Source organism: Heliangelus exortis, chromosome 16 (genome assembly GCF_036169615.1).
Source record: "Heliangelus exortis chromosome 16, bHelExo1.hap1, whole genome shotgun sequence".
NCBI classification, from domain to species: domain Eukaryota; kingdom Metazoa; phylum Chordata; class Aves; order Apodiformes; family Trochilidae; genus Heliangelus; species Heliangelus exortis.
The window spans coordinates 15428219-15450154 of record NC_092437.1 but is presented as its reverse complement, the minus strand read 5'-3'; the positions used below and the strand labels follow the sequence as shown (position 1 = coordinate 15450154).

At 41.2% G+C, this 21936-nt stretch overlaps 1 protein-coding gene and 2 long non-coding RNA genes across 8 annotated transcripts in view; 2 read left to right on the top strand and 1 right to left on the bottom strand.

Moving 5' to 3' along the window:
* Positions 1-21936, bottom strand: part of LOC139803582 (uncharacterized) — a 247811-nt gene that overhangs the window by 116802 nt on the left and 109073 nt on the right. The gene's annotated exons all lie outside the window — the stretch shown is intronic.
* The window catches only part of LOC139803583 (uncharacterized), a 154918-nt gene that overhangs the window by 64946 nt on the left and 68036 nt on the right, over positions 1-21936 (top strand). The gene's annotated exons all lie outside the window — the stretch shown is intronic.
* The window catches only part of ITCH (itchy E3 ubiquitin protein ligase), a 60266-nt gene that overhangs the window by 17485 nt on the left and 20845 nt on the right, over positions 1-21936 (top strand). For 4 of the 6 annotated variants that reach the window (XR_011729057.1, XR_011729058.1, XM_071759850.1 and 1 more), the window contains exons 2-8: positions 9761-9851; positions 12321-12459; positions 14106-14230; positions 15453-15590; positions 17110-17152; positions 19213-19382; positions 20499-20805. Coding sequence is in view for 4 of the 6 variants with exons in the window: in XM_071759850.1 (XP_071615951.1) it covers positions 9782-9851; positions 12321-12459; positions 14106-14230; positions 15453-15590; positions 17110-17152; positions 19213-19382; positions 20499-20805 (992 nt within the window). In the remaining 2 variants the exon portion in view is untranslated. The remainder of the gene's footprint in view (positions 1-9760; positions 9852-12320; positions 12460-14105; positions 14231-15452; positions 15591-17109; positions 17153-19212; positions 19383-20498; positions 20806-21936) is intronic. The other 2 variants (XM_071759852.1, XM_071759851.1) reach the window with 1 other exon arrangement.

The following is a 21936-nucleotide window of genomic DNA, read 5'->3' as shown; positions in this document are numbered from 1 at the left end:
CTGATGCCTCATCATGAAAGAATTAAGATGAAATGTAGGTCTGAGTCAATGCACTATTGTGCTGAAACTAAAATATTCCAATGATTTTCTTAAAAAAGAGTTTAGAAGGCCAAAATTAATTTCTAAAAGCAGTGGTTTGTGAAATGCAGGAGTTAATCCAGTTCATGACCAGCTCATACCAGTAAATCCAGCAGTTTAAAAATCTGTTTTAAGTAACAATGCCAATTTCACTGGTTTCTCCTCTGTCTTCCTAATACCAGTTTGCTTCCCTCTGCTGTGGGTTAACATACATGCCAAGCTCAATACATCTTGTTTTCCAGCAATGGTATTTCAGAACCAGCCACTGAAGTGCTGGTCTGCTCCTAAGATTACAGCAGTGAACCAATTTTAGCTTAGTGGTTTGCATATATGAATTGTTGTCCTCTTTGAAATGGATTGTACCATGAGAAGGAAATGGCTGAAATAAAAATAGACAATCTCTTTGTTTTCACAAATGGTTTTAATTATCTTGTGCAGCTCTCTGCAGTAGATTTTCTTGCCAGGCTTTTTGCAATCAAGCAAAAGGCACATGATGTTCATGTATACTATTGTTTTGTTTGGTTTTTCTTTGAGCATTCCTTAAAATTTAGTAAAATCTCACAGCCTTCTAGTCAGAAGGAAATTCAGTGGTCAGTTACCTGAGTTACTGGCCCAGCCTGGTTTGTTTCCTTTGCCCTGCCTGCCCCAGCTTCAGCCTGGGAACAGCTTGTGCTTGGGCAGTTACTGATGTACAACTGGAAGGGAAGAAACTGTCAAATTACTTTTTTTTCTTTTTCTTTCTTTCTTTGAATTCTGTGATTTGTAGTTCTGTTTCCCTACAGTTCTTTTTTCCATTTTTTAAATTCAGTATCAAATATTATATGTATGTAGAAAAAGGTTATATGAAATATTTCTGCTGAGGTGCAGATTATACAAGGTGGCTTCGTGGTGCACAGAAATGCTGGGGAATGAATTCTCTATAATTTTGATGTAAGTGGCCTGAAGACAGTTTAATTTGGATTGAAAGCAGTGTTGTTGGAGGCATTTTTCTCTGCAGGCTGAAGCTGATGGACCAGTTTTTCTCATCTGTGCAGTTTGCATAAGGAACACTGATGCCTGGGATAGAGGTAGAAGTTCCAGTGTGAATCTCACTGGGTGTCTGGCCACAAGGATTCCAGAGTTATTCTGTCTTTCCTTGGGCAATCTCTTTGTTTGGATAGTCAGGTTATGTGTTTCTCAGCTTTTCTGATTTAGCAACTTCAGATTTCCCATGTTCAGTTCTTTTTTGAAGTGGTAGCTGGTTAGGAAAAATGGGGACTCAAGTGCTGAGGATTCGTGTTGCATAAATAATTATCTGAGTGTTTTTCAGAAAGGTGTTTCGTGTTGTTAGTCTGTAGCTCCTTACTCTTAGTGACTGTAATCTCAGATCTGCTCAGGCCACAGACCAGAGCCCCATCAGAATGGTGTCAGCCTGAGTGTCACTCCTGTTGTGTATGAGGTCACAGGAAAAAAGTGTAAAAGTAACAAATCAGTGTGAGGAGTTACAGGAATGTGGTGTTTACTTCTGAACCCTCAAAATAATTTTGCCCATGCTCATTCTCTCATACATTTCCTTGGCTCTTTCTCTGATACTTGTGCACTCACAGGCAGGACAGATTTCTGTGTTAAGGTATTTTAGCCAAGTGCCTCTCATGTGCAGCACAGAGGATGGAAACAGTGCTGTCTGTCACCTGCTCCTTTTGGTGGCAACAAACTGCTTTGTAAGCAGATTTTCTAGCCTTTGGGACTTAGGAGTTGTTTTACACTGGACTTTGCTTTAGAATAGAGTTTACTTCAGCCTCCATAAATGATAAGGGAAGGATGATGCTAGTTGTTCTTTCCTGATTTGGAATAACCATATCTTACAGCCACAGTTTGGTTTTGTCTTGGGCTGGCAGGAAAAGGACTGACAGATGTGATGTGCTTTGACCTCTCCAAGCACAGACTCTTGCTGCCCACTCCTGTGCTGCCCTTACCAGAGTAAGGAGGCATCCTGGGCTCAGCACAAACACTCCTCAGTTTTACTGCTGTAGGGAATATAATATATGTCACCAATAAATGCCATTATTTTAACCTTTGTTTTGCTGCCTTTTCTGAACTATACACAAATATTTCCATTCCTTCTTTGTTCATACTGATCATAACGTCTCCATTCCAATTCTCTATGAGATCTATTTGGTTGCAGCAGCAGAACATCCAGTAGAAAGATTTGGGATGGTAGTTACCTGGAACAGACTCAGCCTCACTCATGAAATATCATTAGAACTGTGGATTTAAGAGATGTGACTTCTGACTCTGCTATCCCACTGTACTTTGAAAGGGTGTAGAAATGATGGTTTGTAAGAAGGTGGTTCCTGCATTGAGTATCTGTGAATTAGGGAAAATGTAAAATAGACATTTTTAAGACCACATAATGGATGAAATTTCTACTTCAATGTCAAGGATTTCACATTAGCAAGTCCATAGTAGGGAAAGGACACGAGCTGGGCAGCTCTTCTCCTATGTTTCATGGTTTATATATTTTGCTTTTCCATCTTTGCAGCCTCTGAAGGTCATGGCACTTGGGTTGCTTCCCAAACTGATTAAATTGTATTTCCCACAAATATATTTTTAGCTAGTATATGGAATTGGTTCAAGTGTTGTCTTTGAGCCTGCATCTCACTCCTCCTTATCAGAACAAGTGCCTGTGTGTGAGCTGTGTAAGCAGTTCCAGGGAGCCAGCAGGGAGTGTGTCCCAGCCCTGCCAGGGACAGCCCTGGGGACAAGCCAGCAGCTGCTCCAGGATTCAGCCTACAGGCTGGGAATGGCCCCAGGATGCACTGGATTTCACATTTGTTCAAAAAGATCGTTTAAGCAGCTGGATTTTAGATTTCACCAGCTGTATTATGGCAGACACTACTTTGGTTTTCCTGGGGTTTCAGTAAGAGGTGTAGTGCTGCTCACATGTGGTGATGGCTGAAGGAGCTGAGCTGCATTCAGCTGTCCAGACTTGTGTTTCCTTTCCTTACACAAATATCTCTTGCTGCAAACCTAGTGATTCCTTCCCTTTGACACCTCTACTCACCACTCCTGCAGTCTGTGCCTGTTCTTTCTTCCTGGGAGATTACTCCACACTTTCTCTTCTTTGGGCAAAACTGACCAGATCTTTAAATCTTATTTTAGGGGAGAAAAACAAAACCAAATGACTATAAAAATGTAAACCAATAAAACCAACTTTCTCAAACCAGTTTTTACTTTAAAGATGAAACCTGGTCAGTCAAAGTAACTGCAAATTAGCTAAACAAGTAAGTTGCCAAACAAGCTGTCTCTGTCTGGGCTTAGTGGGTAATTATATCTAACATTTAAGAGGATCAAGAACTTTTCCACAATATGCAGGCCTTCAGTTAAAAAGAGGCTTCAGTGGTTGGGGGAAAGGAGAGGAAGCGTTTGGTTTTTATTTCTTGCACACACAAAAAGTGCAGTATTAATGTAAACAAAGGACTCGGAACTTTCTCTGAAATCTTTAGTCGCATCTTTTCTTGATAGTGTGTAACTCACATACCTGTAGGCAGTTACTTGTTGTAGAGGGGACATGCATTTTTTTAAATAAAACTTTGTATATTTTACACTTGTTCTACCAGTCCTGGCTAACACAGAATCACAGAATTGTTCTGGTTGGAAAAGACCTTTAAGATCATGGGAGTCCTTTTCAAAATTGTTGGTAAAATCAGTAGGTATGTTCAAGAAATTTTTTCATTGTGACTTTTTTGAATGGATTATTGAAACGTCAAGCAGACTTTGGGTTGATACACCAGGAAAGAGCAGTTAAGCCTGTTCTTAAAAATAATTACTAAAAACAAGGCTTACAGCAGCCAGCAATGTGCAATTATTTCAGTATTTTTTAAACTGTAAAGAACATGTGCTGGCATCTTTTCAAAGCTATGTATGTACAATACACAGGGTTTCTTACTGACCTAGTTGTGTCTTTTAGTCTTTCCAATAAATACAAAACCACCTTCTCCACTAAGTCAGTTCTGAAACAGATGAATTTCATTGCAGAGTAAAAGTCACCACGAGTTAAATCAGTGTGACACCAAGGATCTCTGAAGCCTTGGAGAGCATTTTTCTTCTATTTATGCTCCCTGATTGTGTGGAGTAGGAAGCTCCTTTCTGCCTCTTCTCTTACTTTGTTTTAATCAAGATACACCCCACATTTCCTCATGATTTGTTCAAATAAAAGTAAATGAGAATCCTCCCTTTTGGCCTTGCTTTTCCTGGAAGTGTTTGTAGCATCTGGCCTGCACTCCTCTAGGATATCTTCTCTCTTCTACACTATTTACACAAAAAAATCCTGTACTGAAGTTTGCTGTCTGGGTCTAAGAGCATCATCAGGTCACGGCAAGGGAGGCTCCTGAGAAAGCTCTGCAGTGAGAGGTGAAATTCAAAGAACCCAAAGGTTTGTGTGGACAGAGTTTCCTGCTGTGAGGCAGATTTATTTTCAGCAATGTTTGTTCAAACCTGCCTGAGCACAAATGTCTGCAATTGTGGAGCTGAGCCTCATTTATCCAATAATCTGCACATTATGGCAGCATGTTGTAAAAGCAAACAAACTTGCCTGGGAATTCTGGCAAGTAACTGGTTGGTATTAGTATTCTTACTATATAAGAATATACTAATCCTGTATTATTCTGTGTATCTTTTTATACACCAAATAATTTGGTGTATAAAGAATTTGTCTTCTTAATTTTTAAGAAAATTACACATGCTCTGAGTATCTGCTACACTGCCCTGCTTGCCAACCTCTCAATCACTGTTCCTGAATTTCATATTCTGGAAGGTTTCGTGGAAGTGGGAAGTGGCTTCTGAGAGAATGAAAACAACAACAACAAAAAAGTCAACATGAACTTAGTGTAATTTAAATCAAAGCAAAACCAGAACAACAACCAACCAAAACTCCAACCCAAATCAGTGAATACTTCAGAAGCTGTGTGTAATTTTCTACTGCAGAAAAAAACTTGAGTCTGTATCCTCTTTGTTTGGGATGACAGCTTTGACTCCTGGCAGCACCTGTTGCACTGCAGTGAACTGACAGAGCAGACATAGGTAATTTATAGTGATTTCTCAAATTATGGTTCTGTTCATAAAATGTTTATAACATAGATTGAAAACAATCATTTTCCTTTCCATTAGCAAGTGGACCAGAGGTCTGCTGCTGTTAAATCCTTGTTGGTGTTCACAGGTGCTGCCCAGTGCATCTCCAGTTACTGGCAGAGCGGCTTCTCTTAGTAAAGACATTTGCTTTCCACAGAATTCTAAGTATAAATAAAAAGAAATCGAACTATTTTAGTAATTATTAAAGCATGTGTAGTGTCTTATTTTGTGATTACAGCCCTAGGCTGGTTCTGAGTTGAATTCTTATGCAGTGTTACCATTAAAAGTAGCTGTTTCTTACCAAATGTATTCCATTTGAGGGTGTATTTGTTAGAGAAACAAAAAGTGGTTAAATGCTAAAAAATAAGTTTAAATGTAAAAATGAGCTGGATGTTTGTGACTTAAGTGGTTATTGTCTTTTGCAGTCTCTTTGAAGGACATAAACTGTAGTTCATTAATCATCATGGATTCTTATCTAATTAATGCATTTTAGCCTTATTTTCTAAGACAATGGGGTGAACACATTTCCCCCTGCCAGTTCTGTTCTGCTCCTTCTTCCTCTTTTCCTGTGTGTTGCACCACAAATATTCTTAACGGGTGATCCATTTGGGGTAAAAATTGATGGAGATATCAAAGGGGATTAAATTTCTATGAGCTATGAGAAATTTGGGAAGAGTATATACATGCGTGGTAGGGAAGAGACTTAAATTAATGTCCAGCTGAGAGAAAAACAGGAGTTGCCTTTTAGTGGCTGTTGCTTGCTGGGGTGGAACCAACCATTCCAGACAGGGACCTCCAGGAAAGCTGGGGAGGGACTTTTTACTTCTAGCAACAGGACAAGGGGCAATGGCTTTAAACTGGCAGAGGGGGCATTGAGATGAGACATTAGGAAGCAATTCTTTGTTGTGAGGGTGCTGAGCCCCTGTCCCAGGGTGCCCAGAGAAGCTGTGGCTGCCCCATCCCTGTCAGTGTTCCAGCCCAGGTTGGATGGGGCTTGGAGCACCCTGGGCTGTGGGAGGTGTCCCTGACCATGGCAGGGGTGGCACTGGGGGAGCTTTAAGGTCCCTCCCAACCCAAACCAGTCTGGGGTTCTGTGGTTTTGCTTGCTGAGACTTTTTCTGCTTGCAGTTCTGAGGAGTGGAAAGAGGCATTGGGGTCAAGATTAGAAACTGCTAAACCAGAAATAGTGCTGCTGAGGTGCAGGGTACAGGTTGAGTGTTGTTTCCTGTTTCTCCCTCTGCAACTCCCCCTTTTTTTTTTCTGGTTAATTGATAGAACTTCCTTTAAATGCAGAGCTGCTGGATTTTAGCAAGCATGCAATAGAAATAAGGTGTTTCAGTCAAAAAATAATCAGAAACTTTGTGGCAGCTGAGAAGACCAAAAAATGTGTACTGTACCTCTTTTTAGGAAATAGTGGGAGGCAGGGGATTATTGACATTTCCCCTGAGGTGGGAGCCTGCCACATGGGCATCTGGTAACTCAACAAGTGTCTGCCTGGCAGTCATTTCAGATGTGATCAGACTGCTGGAATATTTTCTGCATATTCTAAATTAAAATTGTCAAATATTAATAAAAGCATTTTAAAGAGGGTGTTTTTCAGGATTAGGCATGGAAGTGATCTGTACCCTGCTTCTGAGGGAGAGCTGGATGCTGCATGTGCTTGCTCTGCCTTCATCTCTCCCCTTTGGTACCTGTGTTTGCATCCTCTGCAGGGTTATTTCTCCAGGTGCAGAGCAGCAGACTCCTGAAGGCTATGCAGGCTCTTGTGTTGGTCTAGACACTATTCAGATGCTTTCTTAAAACATAAAATGAGGTTGGTAGAACAAATCAATACTTCAGAAATAGATGTACTGGAGGTGTTTTCACACTGGCAGGATTTAGAGTGGTGTGATGTACATCTGGATTTTAGCACTGAGCTTCTCTAATAACACTGTATGCCATTTAAGCAAGTTGTTAGACCATTTTCTGGTGCTGTCATATTCTCCAGTAGTTAACACGAGTGTCAGCAAGCTGTAAGATCCCACAAATTCCCATTTTGCCACTTGAAATACCCAGGGAAACAGCAGTTCTGCAGTAATTGTCATACTGTACAGACTTCTGCTTCAGGTTGCAGCCTCTAAAAAGCAAGTTGTGATATTTAGATCTGGTCTGCTTTTATGAATTGTGTTTTGCATGGTGTGCAGAGGGTAACACATGCCCTTGTTTAGAGTGCTCGTGCTGTTATCAGCTGGGAAGTTCATGCATAACACCTTTTGTACTCAAGACAGAGATAACAGCAGCTTATGCTAACGTGTTATTTTCCTTGCTGGAAACAACTGTGTGCAGAAAATGGCCTGGGAGCTGGCAAGTGATATTTGAGCCACTTTGGGCTTCAGATTGGTTGGCTGACCAAAGATGTGGAGCAATGGCAGTGGGAGAGTTGGGTGCAGTTCTTAGCCAACCCCTTGGGCAGGGTGGCTGAGCATCATGGAGCCCAAAGAGTGACAGATCAGACATGGGTGGATAAGTGGTTTTGCTGTAGGTCATGGCCACAGAAAACAGTGAGAAAATGGCACAAAGAGGGGGCAACATGGCCTGAGAGGGATGCAGTAACCTGGAACTTGTGTCCAGTAGGTAATTTGGAGCTTTCAGCAAACCCGTTCATGTTCCAGTGGGTAATCTCCACCTGGAGTACTGTGTCCAGTCCCCAGTATAAGGGGGACACAGAGCTCCTGGAAGGTGTCCAGAGGAGCCACTGAAATGCTCAGAGGGCTGAGCAGCTCCCTGGGAAGCCAGGCTGAGGGATTGGGGGTGTTCAGTCTGGAGAAGAGGAGGCTCCCAGGTGAGATCAGAGCAACCTTCCAATATCTGAAGGGGCTGCAAGAAAGGTGGGGGAGGGCTTTGGACACGGGGGGGGTAGGGAGAGGAGAAGGGAAATGGGTTAAAACTTGGAGAGGGGAGATTGAGGTTGGACATTAGGAAAAAGTTCTTTGTTGTGAGGGTGCTGAGCCCCTGTCCCAGGGTGCCCAGAGAAGCTGTGGCTGCCCCATCCCTGGCAGTGTTCCAGCCCAGGTTGGATGGGGCTTGGAGCACCCTGGGCTGTGGGAGGTGTCCCTGACCATGGCAGGGGTGGCACTGGGGGAGCTTTAAGGTCCCTCCCAACCCAAACCAGTCTGGGGTTCTGTCATCTGATGCGGAGGACTTGCTGACACAACTCTAGTTAAGTTGGTAAGGGATGTCAACTCAAAAATGTTTTTTGAAATGAATAGGAGAGAAGTTATCTGGCTATTTCCAAAGTGATGTCTGGTTTGCTAAAATAGCTGCTGTGGTTTAACTCCAGCCAGCAAGTAAGCACCAGGCAGCCACTTGTTCATTCCTCCCCTCTCCCAGTGGGAGGGGAAGAGGGGGAAAAAAAGGGAAAACTTGTGGGTTGAGGTAAAGAAAGTTTAATAGTACAGGAAAGGAAGAGAAAATACTACTCCTAAATGCTGATACAAAAATAGTGCTGCCCAGTGCAGTTGCTCACCACCCACTGGCTGATGCTGAGTCCCCAGGCAGCAATCCCTGCCCCTCACTGCTGAGCTTGGTGTCCTGGCTGGGAATGTCCCTCTGGCCAGGCTGGCTCTGCTCCTCTGGCTCTGCTCCTGCTGCACCTCCAGGGCTCCCTGGCAAGCCTGAGAAATCCTCAACTTGTGTAGCAACAGCTAAAACCAGCCCTGGGTTAGCAGTGTGATTCTCATGTGAAATCCAAGCACTGTACCAGCTGCTAGGAAGAAAATTCACCCTGTCCCATGTGAAAGCAGGACACTGACACACTGTTCATTTCTGTCCATGCTGCCCACCCACACCCCTGACCCCCAGAACCAAATTCTGAAGTGAATGAGCTTGGAGGACTGGAGCTGCTCTGGTGCTGGGAGGATGAGGCTTGCACAGGTGTGAGGCTCAGGAAGGGAAGGTTGGGCTGGAGAGGAAGGTTGGCTTGGCCTCTTGCAGAAGTGATGCATTTCCTCTCTTAGTGATGGATTTCCTCTTCCAGGGAAGTTCTTTGTAGAATTACAGCCCCTGTCTGCAGGCTTGGTCTGACCAAAGGAAAACCAAAGGAATACAGAAGCAGGCTTCTCTACATTTGAAATTCACTTTCTAATGTAACAATTAATTTTCATCCTTTTTTTAAATGCTTGTGGGTTTTCCCCTCTTCTTTTTTTTTTTTTTTTTTTTTTTTTAAAGAATAATACTTGACATGGGAAGATAAACTTCTTACACAGGACTTACAACATCAAAATAGGCAGATCTTTTCAGACATAAGAGGTACAGCAAACTGTGATTAGAACATCAGTCCCTTTTAGTTGGCAAATTGAAGGAACAAAATCAAAAGACCTCTTTTGCCTGGGAATTGAATATTTGCAGGTCATGTAATAATAGAGACTAAGCCCTTTGTAAGCCATGCTCTGTTCTCTGGGGAGATGGAAAAGAGCTAGAAAGAAAACAAGGGTGGTGACTTTGTGTGCTGTATGATATTCTCCAGTTCACAAACCAGGTGATTCAACTGCTCAGTTTCCCAGGATATAAATGTTTACATTGTCTTTTCATCCAGGTTCAAGACCCAGCCTGTATTATGGCTGGCAGTGGGTCCAGATCAGGACCATCCAGTGGGCTTTCCATGAAATCACAGCTTCAAATCACAGGTAAGGAAATGCCTTTTCTGGTTGGAAATGTGAAAGGGTTTTTCCCACAATTAAAGAGAAGTTACCAGTATGTTGCATTTTGGGAAGTTTTGAGTTGTACAATAAAATTGGTGGTGTTATGCCATCATTACTTGACAGAAGTAGAGCTGTTCTGTTCAGGATTTTATCTGAAATGCCTTTTAAAACAATACATTTATGGGTAAAGAAAGGAAGGAGTAATTCTTTTTGAATGCTGCTAAGTAAATTCTACAGACAGCCCTCTTTGCAATGTAGAAATGTGGTGTGATGCTGCTTTCAGCTACTGGCACTAATATAATATTACATCTAACACTTTCTACTGACAACCTTTTTACCTCTCAAGCCAAGTCAATCTGAAGTGCTGTTCATTAAATTTGACTTATTGCTTCTCCCTTGCTACATGTTTTTATGGCTTCTATTTTAAAGGAGCTTTAGTAAAAGTATTGGTGAGGGTGTGACTGTAACTGAGCAGTTGTAGAGGAGTGGATGTTCATGCTTTGCTTTTTGCAGTGCTCCACCAGCAGAGCAGCTATTGCAGCTTCCTTACCTCCTTCCTCTCACTTCTGACCTCTGACAAATTTTACCAAGCATAAAAGCTGAAGCCTGGGAAGGGAGGATCTGTGGATGTGTGCAGAAACATCAAGGCTTAATTTCACACCCTTGGTATGGAAGAGAAGTTTCAGAAAGTTGAAATTGTGGGGATGAAAAGAACTGTCAAAAATAGATTGGAAAGCTTTAGGCCAGAGAGGAGGTTGGAACTGTGTGAGTTGTGGTGGCTCCAGCTGTCACACTGGGGTCACGAGCTTGGGTCTTCTCAGGCTGTGAGACTTGAGGAGAACTGGAGAGAAACTGGAAGGGACTGGGAGAAACTGGAAGGGACTGGGTGGGTACATCCTCAACACAGCTGTGCAGAGCAGGATTGAGGTGGTGACTGCTGCCTGAGGTTTGCTCTCTTCAAGGCCTGTGACTGGTGTAAAGGAAGGGAAGATGGAGAAATGTCTCAGTGTTTAGAATTGAGAGTATTAAGATGTCTGAATATTCTTAATTTCTGTAGAAGTTCATCCTGTCTGCAAGGTAACTATTCCCTGTGCAAGGAGCCTTTTCCTCTTTATAAACATTTCTGGAAACAGCCTCCCCCCCAGCCTGTCCTACCCTCACCTCCTGGTTCTTCTGTCCTCAGTAGTTTTATATGATCCTTCAGGTTGCATGGACGAGAAAGACCTAGAAAGTAGGTACAAAACTGATGATTTGTGCTCCTCAGAGTGGGTCTTGATGCCTTTGGAAAGCTGGTGATGGTGAGGCATGGGATGCTGTAGGATAGCAGTACTGGGGACATGAGGGGAGGGGAAGGGGAGCTATTTGTGAAATTAATGTTGGCTGAGTGAATTTCTGTAAGGGGTCTGCAATAGAGAGAGAAAGGGTTTCCCCTGGGAGCAGCTCAGAGCAGGTTACTCTAAGCTACTTCTCTAAATCTCTAAAGGAGCACAGACTATAAAGGGACTCTAGGCAGATTAGCCAGATGGGCTTGAATTAGTCATGGTTTTTTAAGGATGTAATGCAGCTGAAGTGAGTGACAAAACCACAGGAGCCCGTGTTGTTATTTATTAGAACACAGTGGAGTTCATTGGCCAATTGGAAATAAGAATATATTTGTCTGAAGTTCTGTTTTGTGAGTTCAGTGTTGCCAGGGAATCCAAGAACACTCCTAATGTCAGAGGGAAATGCTGGGGGGAGCTGTGCACACAAATACTTCTGGGGCTGAATGAGGTGTGTGGAAAGACAGGAGTGTTGCTGTCAGTTATGCTGAATGTTAAACACCCCCCAGGAAAACCCCAAATCAAACCAAAACCCCAAATCAAACCAAAACCCCAAAACACTGGCACAGGCTCACAGCCTCCTCCCAGGTGAGAGCTCTGGAGCTGGGGGTCCTGTCCTTGCTGTTCCTGCATCAGCAGATCCTGCAGCTCAGGGGCTGCCTTCAGATAGCTTGGCTCTAAGTTTGCTTTGGGAGGGAAAATTGCACAAAGTTCTTAATTGTGTTCTTTTCACCAGAAGTGGTGGCAGTTTTCCATGGTTCCTTAATGAGAGAGACAGATCCTGTTTTGAGCTTTTTAATAAGCTCCAGGAATTCTCTTGGCTGATGGTAGGCAGGAGGAGGTTATAAAGGATTTTCTACTTTCAACACCAAAGTTCTTTTTATGCATCTTATATTGATTATTATTAATTACAATGTCTGATCTTATAGAAGTGATGTTGCATGTTTTAGGGATTTATTGTATTAAATGATCTGGAATGCAAAAGTGTTTTTGCCAATCCTAATTATTTTTTTTCTTTACTTTTACTGTCAGGCATCAGTGACCTGACACTTGAGTAATGAAGCACACAACTGGAAAATACTATTTGCAGTTGAAATCTTATTGAGTAAATTATTATTTTTCTCTTTCTTAACAGTTATTTCAGCAAAACTAAAAGAAAAAAATAAATGGTTTGGACCTAGCCCTTATGTGGAAGTCTCAGTAGATGGACAGTCAAAGAAGACAGAAAAATGCAACAATACAAATAGTCCAAAGTGGAAACAGCATCTTACAGTGTAGGTTTGATGGGTTTGTTTTCCAGTTTGCTTGCTCTAAATTAATGCACTTCACAGTGGACTTAAGTGTAATGTTTTTAAAGAAGGCATTCAGCAGTACATGATATGAAGATACTTGCGTAATTTTTGGAGCAAATAGGCTACAGTCTGGAATATATATATTTACAAACCATTGCATTGGCTTTATGGGGAGAACCTAGTGGTTCTGAAGTAAGCTGTTTTCATCTATGGGGCATAGCAAAGCAGCTTTAATTCTGTGAGTCGTAATCACAATTTGACGTTAAAACTAACAGTCCAGTGCACTTTATTGCTGTCATTAAAGTTATGGTGTTTCAGAAATGCTGTGGCTGAAAAGTGCAGCTGTCCTTTGTGTACCATGCCCTGGCACAGGCAGCTGGCTCTCTCTTGTGCATGCCAAAATTCAGTCACAGGTACAAAATCCTGATAAATTTGTGCCTTCAGAGTAAAACACTAATGTTCAACTCAAGGTGAATGTGATGCTTGATATTTGCTTGGCCCAGTATTTGTGTTGGGAGGTTGTAGTAAGTATAAAGCACAGGAAAAAATGATCTGCAGTTTCTGAAAAATGTAGTTTTCTCTTAAAAATGTATCATATGGAACACCAGGGTCTGTCTTGTAGCTTGCACATTTGCTTATTCTTAAATTCTAGATTATTTTTCTCAAAGCACATTCCAGCCTGATGAAGACTGTTTTTGTTCCTGACCTTTGCTTGTAATTCAGATTGTTAGGAAGTTTTTATTACTTCTGTTTACCTAACTTTCCACTGCAAATAACTACTTTAAGAAAAAGAAAACCTTGTGCTTTATGTGCATGTGCAACAGCAGAATTAGCTTTTAATCCTGCCTTTTACCTGCTGCTAAGTGGAGCTGCATCTTCTTAAGGCCTTGTCTGACTGACAGTCTGGAGAGGCTGCAGTCTTGTTTTATGACTTTACCACCACAAGATTTTTCAAGAGAACATTGGCTCTTGTTTTGCTTCCATTGCCAGTTTGTCCTGTGCCTGCCCTCTGGAAGGCATCTGTCCAGGCTGTAGCACCATGCCTTGAATGAAGTTCAGATTTTTATGTGTCACTAAAGCAAGTAAAAATTTAAGAAAAGTGAAGTAGGTGTGGAAATAAATGGTTGAATTCTTCTTAGAATCACCTGGTTTGGAATGAAGAGAAACTTTAGTGATAACTGGGTCCATAAGGAACTTTTCTGATAGTAAACCTGGAAGCAGTTCTCACAGGGCATAATCAAATGAGAGCACTGTAGAAGGAGTACATCTTGCTCCTGGAAATGGTGAGGGAAGTTTTTAAATTGTTAAGCCATGGAAGATGTGATTTGTTACAGTGTTCTTAGTAAATGCATTGTGAAGCCAAAAGTGTACTAGTAAAATGTTGCAGATTTTTTTTTTTATATGTTTTTCCTTCTTTGTTGTAATATGATCTAAGTATGGGCCAACTTATTAGGGGAACACTCATTTTTTTTATGGGATGTCCTAAAATTTTCTGGTCATGTCTTCAGGAAGTAAATTTGTTGCCTTCCCTCTGCCACTTTTAAGTGAGAGTTGAAGTAGATTTCTCTGTTCACCCACTTCCCCTGCCAGCAAATGCCCTAACACAGTGCTCAACTTTTTCTTTTCAGAATTGTCACTCCTGTCAGCAAATTAAACTTTCGAGTTTGGAGCCATCAGACATTAAAATCTGATGTCCTTCTGGGAAGTGCTGCTCTGGATATTCATGAGACTCTGAAATCAAACAGTATGAAACGTAAGTATAAGATTAACAGTACCTTGGCATGCTGCAAGATTTGTCAGGAATTGTCTGTTAATGAGTACTGTGTGGAGCTCTGGAGATGGCCCTGCAGAATTCACCTTGTTGCCACAGATGGTGTTTATGACCTTTCTTCTGCATTTTACAGTGTGATCTTTTCTTATTAGAGTCTGCTGTGGTGCCATTGAAAACATGGCATTTTCACTGTGCTAATATGTGCAAGAGTGAAAGTGTGATTAAAGAAAAGTGTTTCCTTTTATATAGCTTAAAAGTTAAAACTCTGACGTGTTTCTGGAGCTAGATCAGGAAATGTGTAAAGCTGTTTTTGTTCTAAATAGTGCTGTGGGGATATGTTATATTATTTCATGCATATTTGAACTAGTTAGCCTTTAGGCAGCATGTGCTTCTTAGGAAGATGGAAATACAGAATATTACAGACCCACTACAGAATTTTATGTTGCTGCAGCATATGGCTTTGTGCTGTCCACACCTATTTTCTGTCCTTTAAAGAAGTGTTTGCTTCCCAGCTTTCCATTGTGGGAATACAGTGTGATGAGAGCAGTGTAATAATCTGTTCTCCTGACAGAATGTTACTGTCCTGCTGAATCTGGCTGAAAATTACCCTGGGTATTGTTCTGTGTGGCACCAGATACCCTCCTGTAATTCACTGGCTTTTGTGCCAAACCATTTCATCAAGAGTGTTTATTTACAGTTCTGCTTTGCTGAAAAACAATTAACCCTGAAAGCACCTGGGGATATGATGCATAATCTTCACATTCTAAATGTGAATCTTGATGCCATTAGATAAAGGTGAAATAATTTAAGTGGAAGATAGAACTGATATCTGCTCTGTATGAAGAATAAGGTGAATTACATTTCCTAGCAGATGATTCTGGGGACAGGTGTATTAATTCCTTCAGGAATGCAGGCAGCAACGTGATGCTCAATCTCTGCTGTAATGATAATCCTTTCTTTAGGCAGCACAAGCTAATGCAGCAGTTTTACCCTTTCTGTAGAAATAATAACTTCTGGTGACACCTGGAAATTATTAGTTTTACCACACGAAACATAAAAAGTTATGGAGAGACAGAGCTATGGTTCTGGGGTTTGTTTTGGGTTTTTTTCTACTTTACCACTGTGGTCTATGATTGGCTTTTTGAATAAAAGGCACTTTGTCATAAAGTAAGATAAACTGCCCTTTGTTTCTGTACTTTTTCAGTTGAGCAAGTAGTGGTGACATTGCATCTTGTTGGTGACAGAGAGCCAGCAGAAGTGGTGGGAGATTTGTCTGTCTGTCTGGATGGTTTGCAGGTGGATCCTGAGCTCCTGACCAATGGTGATGCCTCAGGTACAAGAAGTAAGTAACTGCCCATTCAAATATGCCCTCTGCATGTAGCTGTTCTACAGAGTTCTTTTTCTGGAAGCTTTAACACAATGTTTTATCATAAAAACAGCACTTTTTATAACTTTGTAGAGACCCAAACTCATATTGGTAGTGTTTGAACTTCTGGGTTGTTTGTCTAGAGTTGCTTTTAGATTTCACCTGAGAATCCCAGGAAAAATGAAGTAACACACCAGCTTAGTAACCATGATTTCTTAAACCTGGAATCCATCTTTCTTTGCATCTTTTTAAAAGAATCAGTCAAATGAGCTGATGGTGTGGGATTTTTGTTGTGAATAAAAGCCAGATGCTGGGATTCTGTGGGGCTGAGGTGTTTTGGTAGGAATACCTAGTGAAAGGAACAAATTTGCCTCTCATGCAATACTTGGTTTTCATCTTTGCTTTTTTCCATTTCCTGAAATTCACCTACTGAGAAAAAGGTGCCAGCAAGTAGCAAAAAGCACATGGGTATTGAATTGAGTACAAGATACACCTGGGGCTTGACAAACACTGACACTACAACCCAGAAGTTCAACAGAGGGTTCCCAGATAAATGAGGAAAAAAATAATCTTAAAATAGTCAAGCATGTTCTTACTGTGCAGGCTAAACTTACTTACAGGCAAATGCATTGCTCATTGAGTAGCTTTATAATGAAGATTTCTGGTTTTGGGATTAAAATCACTTCAGTGCACAGCCTGCTAGCAGCACATCAGCCTTTACAGGAGGACATCCTTGTCTTTGGCTTAGTTCTGTACATAATTCCCATCAGAATTGTTAAAACTGCTCTTTTTGCTAGTGGCAGTTGTTCAGTTCTAGGGAAATGAGGTGTTTGTGCTGGCTGTGTGAAGGAGCAGTTCCATGCTCTGTAGTCAGGTATTGCAGGTGCTGGCACAAAAAGCAAATATTCCCAAGCTGACTGAATAAGGAGTTGCAAAATGTTTGCAAATTGAGGTTGAGCTGCTGCAGTTCTCTTTGGAGTGCAGCCATGGTTTGTACCTACTTGAATGCCTTTATGCTAAATAATTCACAGAGAAAAGGAAGGGTCCAGGCTAGAGAGCCCCAGAAGACAAAGCTCCTGTGGCTGCTTGTTAGCCAAGCAGAGAGAAGATTTTGGAGTTGCTGCTCTTCCTGCTCTGTCATCACTGGAAAAGGGGAGAGCATCTGAAGAATGGAGAAAATTCCTTGATACTGCTACAAAGACAGGAAGCAATGTTACTGAACTGTCTGTGTTTGGAAATGTTCATACAGTCAAATCCTGTTGTATCTTCCATAAACTGAAAATATTTCAGTGGCAGTGGTTTAAAAAAACCTGTATATACACACACATAGAGACATGCAATGTGTGTACAGGTTTGAAATAGGACAGTAGATAAGCAAAATATTGTGTACCTCCCCTACATCTGAAGGAAAATTGAGCATTAAAGACTGCTTTTCCTGGAAATGTTTCAGAATGTTGCTTATACTTCTGCTCTCTTTTTCTTTCTGATATTTAAGCTCCTACACAGAATGATAGCTCCAAAGTAAGAAATGACACACGGTAAGATGTTTTTTCCTCCTTTTTGGTGCTTTGTTTTGTTTTGGTTTTTTTATTCTGCTCTTTAGGGCTTGCAGTTTTGAAAGAAGAATTGTATGTTTTGTAGAGAAAAAAGTGAAAATTTTCTGAATATTCCCTGCAGCAGTATCTGTTAAGATCTGAGCACCTCCTTAACAAAAATACTGTACTGATGTACATTTGTTTATTAAATTCTTTTCCATAGGAGCCCTTTTATCTTCAGCTTGTCTCCATATCTGACTGATCTTTCCATTTTTTTCCTTTCATGTTCCTCATCCTTCTCCCAATGGTTAACCAAAGTAAAATATTTAAAAAATTTTAAAATCCCACTGGTGAAGAATGGCACTGGTTATTTTTATACTCTCGCTTTATAGCATGGAGGTATCAGAATCATATTTAGCTTTGTTGAGAAGATCCCAAGAACTGTCTAAAGTTGATACCAGATTAGCCTCCTGCTTGGTAGGTGTGATGTGGATGAACCTGCAATGAGCACCATGGCATTTTCATTAGTTCCAGTGCTACATTTTTTTTTAAGGTTCAGTACAATACCCAGCAATCTTGGATGACATCAGGAGTTGCTAAGTTAAATTTCACTTATTTTTAATAGGCAGTAACTCTCTTAACTACATTGTCTGAAGCCTTCCCATGCAAGCTGATTATTGTTGTTTCCTTTCATGCCCAGAAGAACGTTTCCATGTTTGGCTATTCAAAATGTCTGAGTGTGTAATAGTATAATAATCATAACTGGGTTTAGCACCAACCAGTGAGGGGTTTGGTGTTCATTAAACATCTGTGTTGAGGATCAAGTAAATAACCTGGAGTATGTCTAGCAGTGGTTATTGTTGCATTTATAATAATGTTTTGGAATGCATTGTTATACCTTCAGCCATATGGTCAAATACACTGAAGAGAAAAGGTGATGCTCTTGAGTTTCATGTTCAGACACCAGCAGGATGATGCTCTCTGGGGCTGAGAAAAACTCAGGCTACAGATTCAGATCACTTCACCAGTCCTGCTTGCTCTCACAGCTGGGCACCCCAGGCTTGGTGTGGTGTGGGGTGAGCTCTGTGCCCCACACCTGCTATGTTTGATACTGAGGCAAATGTGCATGATTCCGTTTGGTCCTCTGTGACTTGTGATGCACTTAGGCTTACCTGCTGGTTTTTATTTTGTGTACATTTGAAGGAATGTAATTTTAGAGGTACTGGGCTGAAACTGTAATCTTTGGTTTTATACTTGTATAAAGCCTATGTATTTGACCTGTCATTTCACTAGAATTTTAGTTGGCTGTTTTTATTTTGCTCATCATACTCTGAAAATAAAGTGCTTTAGAAGTGAAGGAGTAGATATCTGTAGCTCTGATTCAGGAGGTACAGATCTATCAGACTGATACACTGCTAGGTGTAGCTGAACAGGTGAGGATGGGTGTGTACTGCTGTTTAGTTTCTTAATTCTTGTAAAACTGAGAAGCTTTCAGAGTTGTTGAAGCATTCAAATTGAATTCAAGCATTCAAGGATGTTCCTAGCTGAGAAGCATTCATAGCTGTTGGACAAAACTTACATTTAGTCCTAAATTCTTCAGCCCTTTCAGAATATCCACCTTTCCAGGGGAAAAATTGGCTTAATAAAGTTTTGTAAAATATTGAAGCATTCTCTGTGTCCTGAGCACATGCTGGCCTTGTGGAGCAAATGCACACAGGCAGTTTTCAGGCCTTGGTCAGCTTTTCCCATCTCATTAGACACAAGTGGAATTCATGGGTGGGAAGAGCAGCAGAATCCAAAGCCTGGGTTTGAAGGCAGGTGAATGGAGTTGGGAAACAAAAGAGATTGGGGTGGCAGATGTCAGATGTGTCTATTTCACAGCCCTTCCAACAGCTGAGGTTGCATATACCTCAAGAGATGTTTTTACAGCTGTAGATTTTTATCATTATTATGGATGTAAGAATCTCACCTGGTCATAGCTGTTCCATTTCTGTGTTACATAAAGCTTGTTGTCATCCTTACACTATCAGAACATTTCTCCTTCTTGTCTCTCCCTGCAAAAGGACAAACTCAAATAGCCTTGAAAGCTGTGAGGACTCTGCTCCCACTGAAAACAAGACTGTTAATGGCAGTGATTCTCCACTACTCACCAATGGGAGCTGCAAACCTTCTAGACCTCCCAGGCCTTCCAGACCACCTCCACCCACTCCCCGCAGACCCCCTTCAGCAGCTGGTGTGTATCCTAGGGCCAGCCCTTCATTTCCTCCAATGAACACAGCTTATTTTAAGTACATTTTTTCATAGCAAGTTCTTGAGCAGAGAGCCTCTGAAGGACCATTTTTTAGCTTGCACTCAGTACATGTTGTTTAATCATTGTTTCTTTTATTAGAGATGTCTCACTTTTGTGTCTGTTAAGTAGGGTTTGCAGTGATACAGCTCCATGAAATGGAGCTGGGATCAAAAGAACCAAAGTGGACCAAAGCCCTAACATTCCCTGAGTTTGAGGCTTGAGGAAATCTGAAGGAGTCAGAGAACTGTCTCAAGTTCATAGTACTGGCTTTGGAAATACCAGTTACTTGTTTCTATAATTGAAATGGAATCTGTGGAATAGCAGCACTAAAGACATTCATTACTCTTTTGAACTGAAATGGATAGATATGTTTTATTTTATCTCATTTTAAAATTGGAAAACTTCAAGACAAATAGTTCTGAAAAGCTAGTGTTTTAGGGTAATTTATGTACCCCCAGAAACTGCAATTTGTTTCAGTACCCTCATTATTACAATTGATCGGTGCTGAGGCTGGATGGGAACCTACACTACAGTAATTAATTTAATCATGAATCCAGTGTAGTTCAGAAATAAGGCCTGGCTTTTAGTCAGGTTCTAGTCCCACCCACCAAATGGCACTCAGAAAAAACTTTAAAGAATGTATGTATTCCCCTCCTATTCCAGTTACTACTTTCCATGGAATGTCAAATCTGTTCTTGAAAATTTTACTCTTGTTGTCTCAAGCTGTTATTTCAAACAATAAATTGAAATTCATTAACTCATCAATACAGGAGTATTTTTGTTTATAATTGCTTAGTCTTTACAGAGTGTAGAAACTTGCTTTGTTAAATGTAATTCCTTGCATTAGAAATGCTAAAATTGTGCTGTTGAGGGCAGTTCTTGGATAAGCATTTTTGCAGGGACAAAGTTGCTTTTTGGTTTCTGTGTAGGCTGCAAAGTGTGGCTGTACCTGTGTGCTGAGGATACCAACTCTTGCATGTTTGCTCTCCTGGTTTGCAACTTCTTCAACACTTAAAGGCTTTTCTTGTTCTTCTGTCTTGGCTGCCTGTGTCATCCCAGGAAGTGTGAATGGTCAGTCACCTCCACCCCCAGAGAATGAGGGGGCCAGTGCAGGGTCACTGGCAGGTCCCACTGCCAACTCTTCTTCAGAACAGAGCCCTGAGGGGGCCACAGCTGCAACTACAGCTCCTGCAACAACAACCACAGCTCCTACAACAACAACTACAGCTCCTACAACTACAGCTCCTACAACTACAGCTCCTGCAACACCTGCACTCACCACACCTCCAGTATCCAGACAAGTCCAGCCAGTAAATCCTCCTCCTCAGGCACTTCCTACAGTCAGTCAAGGCCCTCTGCCACCTGGGTATGAGTTTAATGATTTGATTTTTTTTTTTCTGTCTATGTGCTGACAGGACTGGTTTTACTTTATATTATTTCCAGTAGGTAGTAGGTGCACGAAGACATTTGTAACATCTGCCTTTTGCTGCATAGCAGAAGTCCCCTCTGTTATTAATTTGGAGCTTTTCATAACTGCTTTGTCTGGTAGGCCACTTGTCTTACTCTAGAAAATAATTAATTGTCCCCATATTTTTTAGTACTTAGCCATATGTTCCCATGTCAGTGAAACTTCAAGTCTTAAATAGTGTGACAGCTTGCTGTGTTCAAATTAGAATGAAGTCAGGTAGTAAAGTACTGGTATAAACCAGCAGAAGAAAAGCTGCTTATTGCAGTACATAAACATATACATAAAGTGGTCAAAAGTTTTGGACTTCATACAGCAGCTCCTGGGGGTGGCATGGGCACACTGCTGTGTTTCAGGTACATGCAGAATTTGACAGATGGTTGGTCTGTTGCCTCAAAGCTCTTCTTTGGATTCTAAACTTTAAAGCAAAAAAGTTTCTGGGCCTTTTAAATGAGGAAAGCAAAAGCTTCCCAGTGTAAATGGTGAAAGATCTGCTTAAATTGCAGACAGTGGAACCCAAGGTGGGAGAGATCTGAATTACCTGACTTGCTCACAGGTTGACTGTGAAAAACAGAAGCAGTCCTGAAAGCATCAGTTGTTGCTTTACCATTTTTATTTCAGTGGAAATGGCAGGTTAGCATGATTTTTTCCCCCCAGTGTTACATTTGATACAGACACAGGGTAAGTCAGTATCCCAAATGTTTCATATGCAGAAAATATGTGACCAGTGCCCTCATGATGAACTCTGCATATGTAATCTGTGCAAAACGTGCACATTTTGAGCATGAAATTGGATTAATGTTACTCTAGAGGGGATTATGGTCTACAGAGAATTCTGCTCAACAGGTTTTTGATAGACTTGATACTGAATTCAAAACAGTGCTTCAGTGCTGCTGAAATTGTCTGAGTAGGTGTGAATTTTAACTTCAGTTTCCCAGAAACTGCTGGTGGTTGTGTGGAGCATTTTTTGTATTTTAAGCAGCATAGAATTACTGATAATGTGAACACTGTACCACTGGAAATTGTATTGGA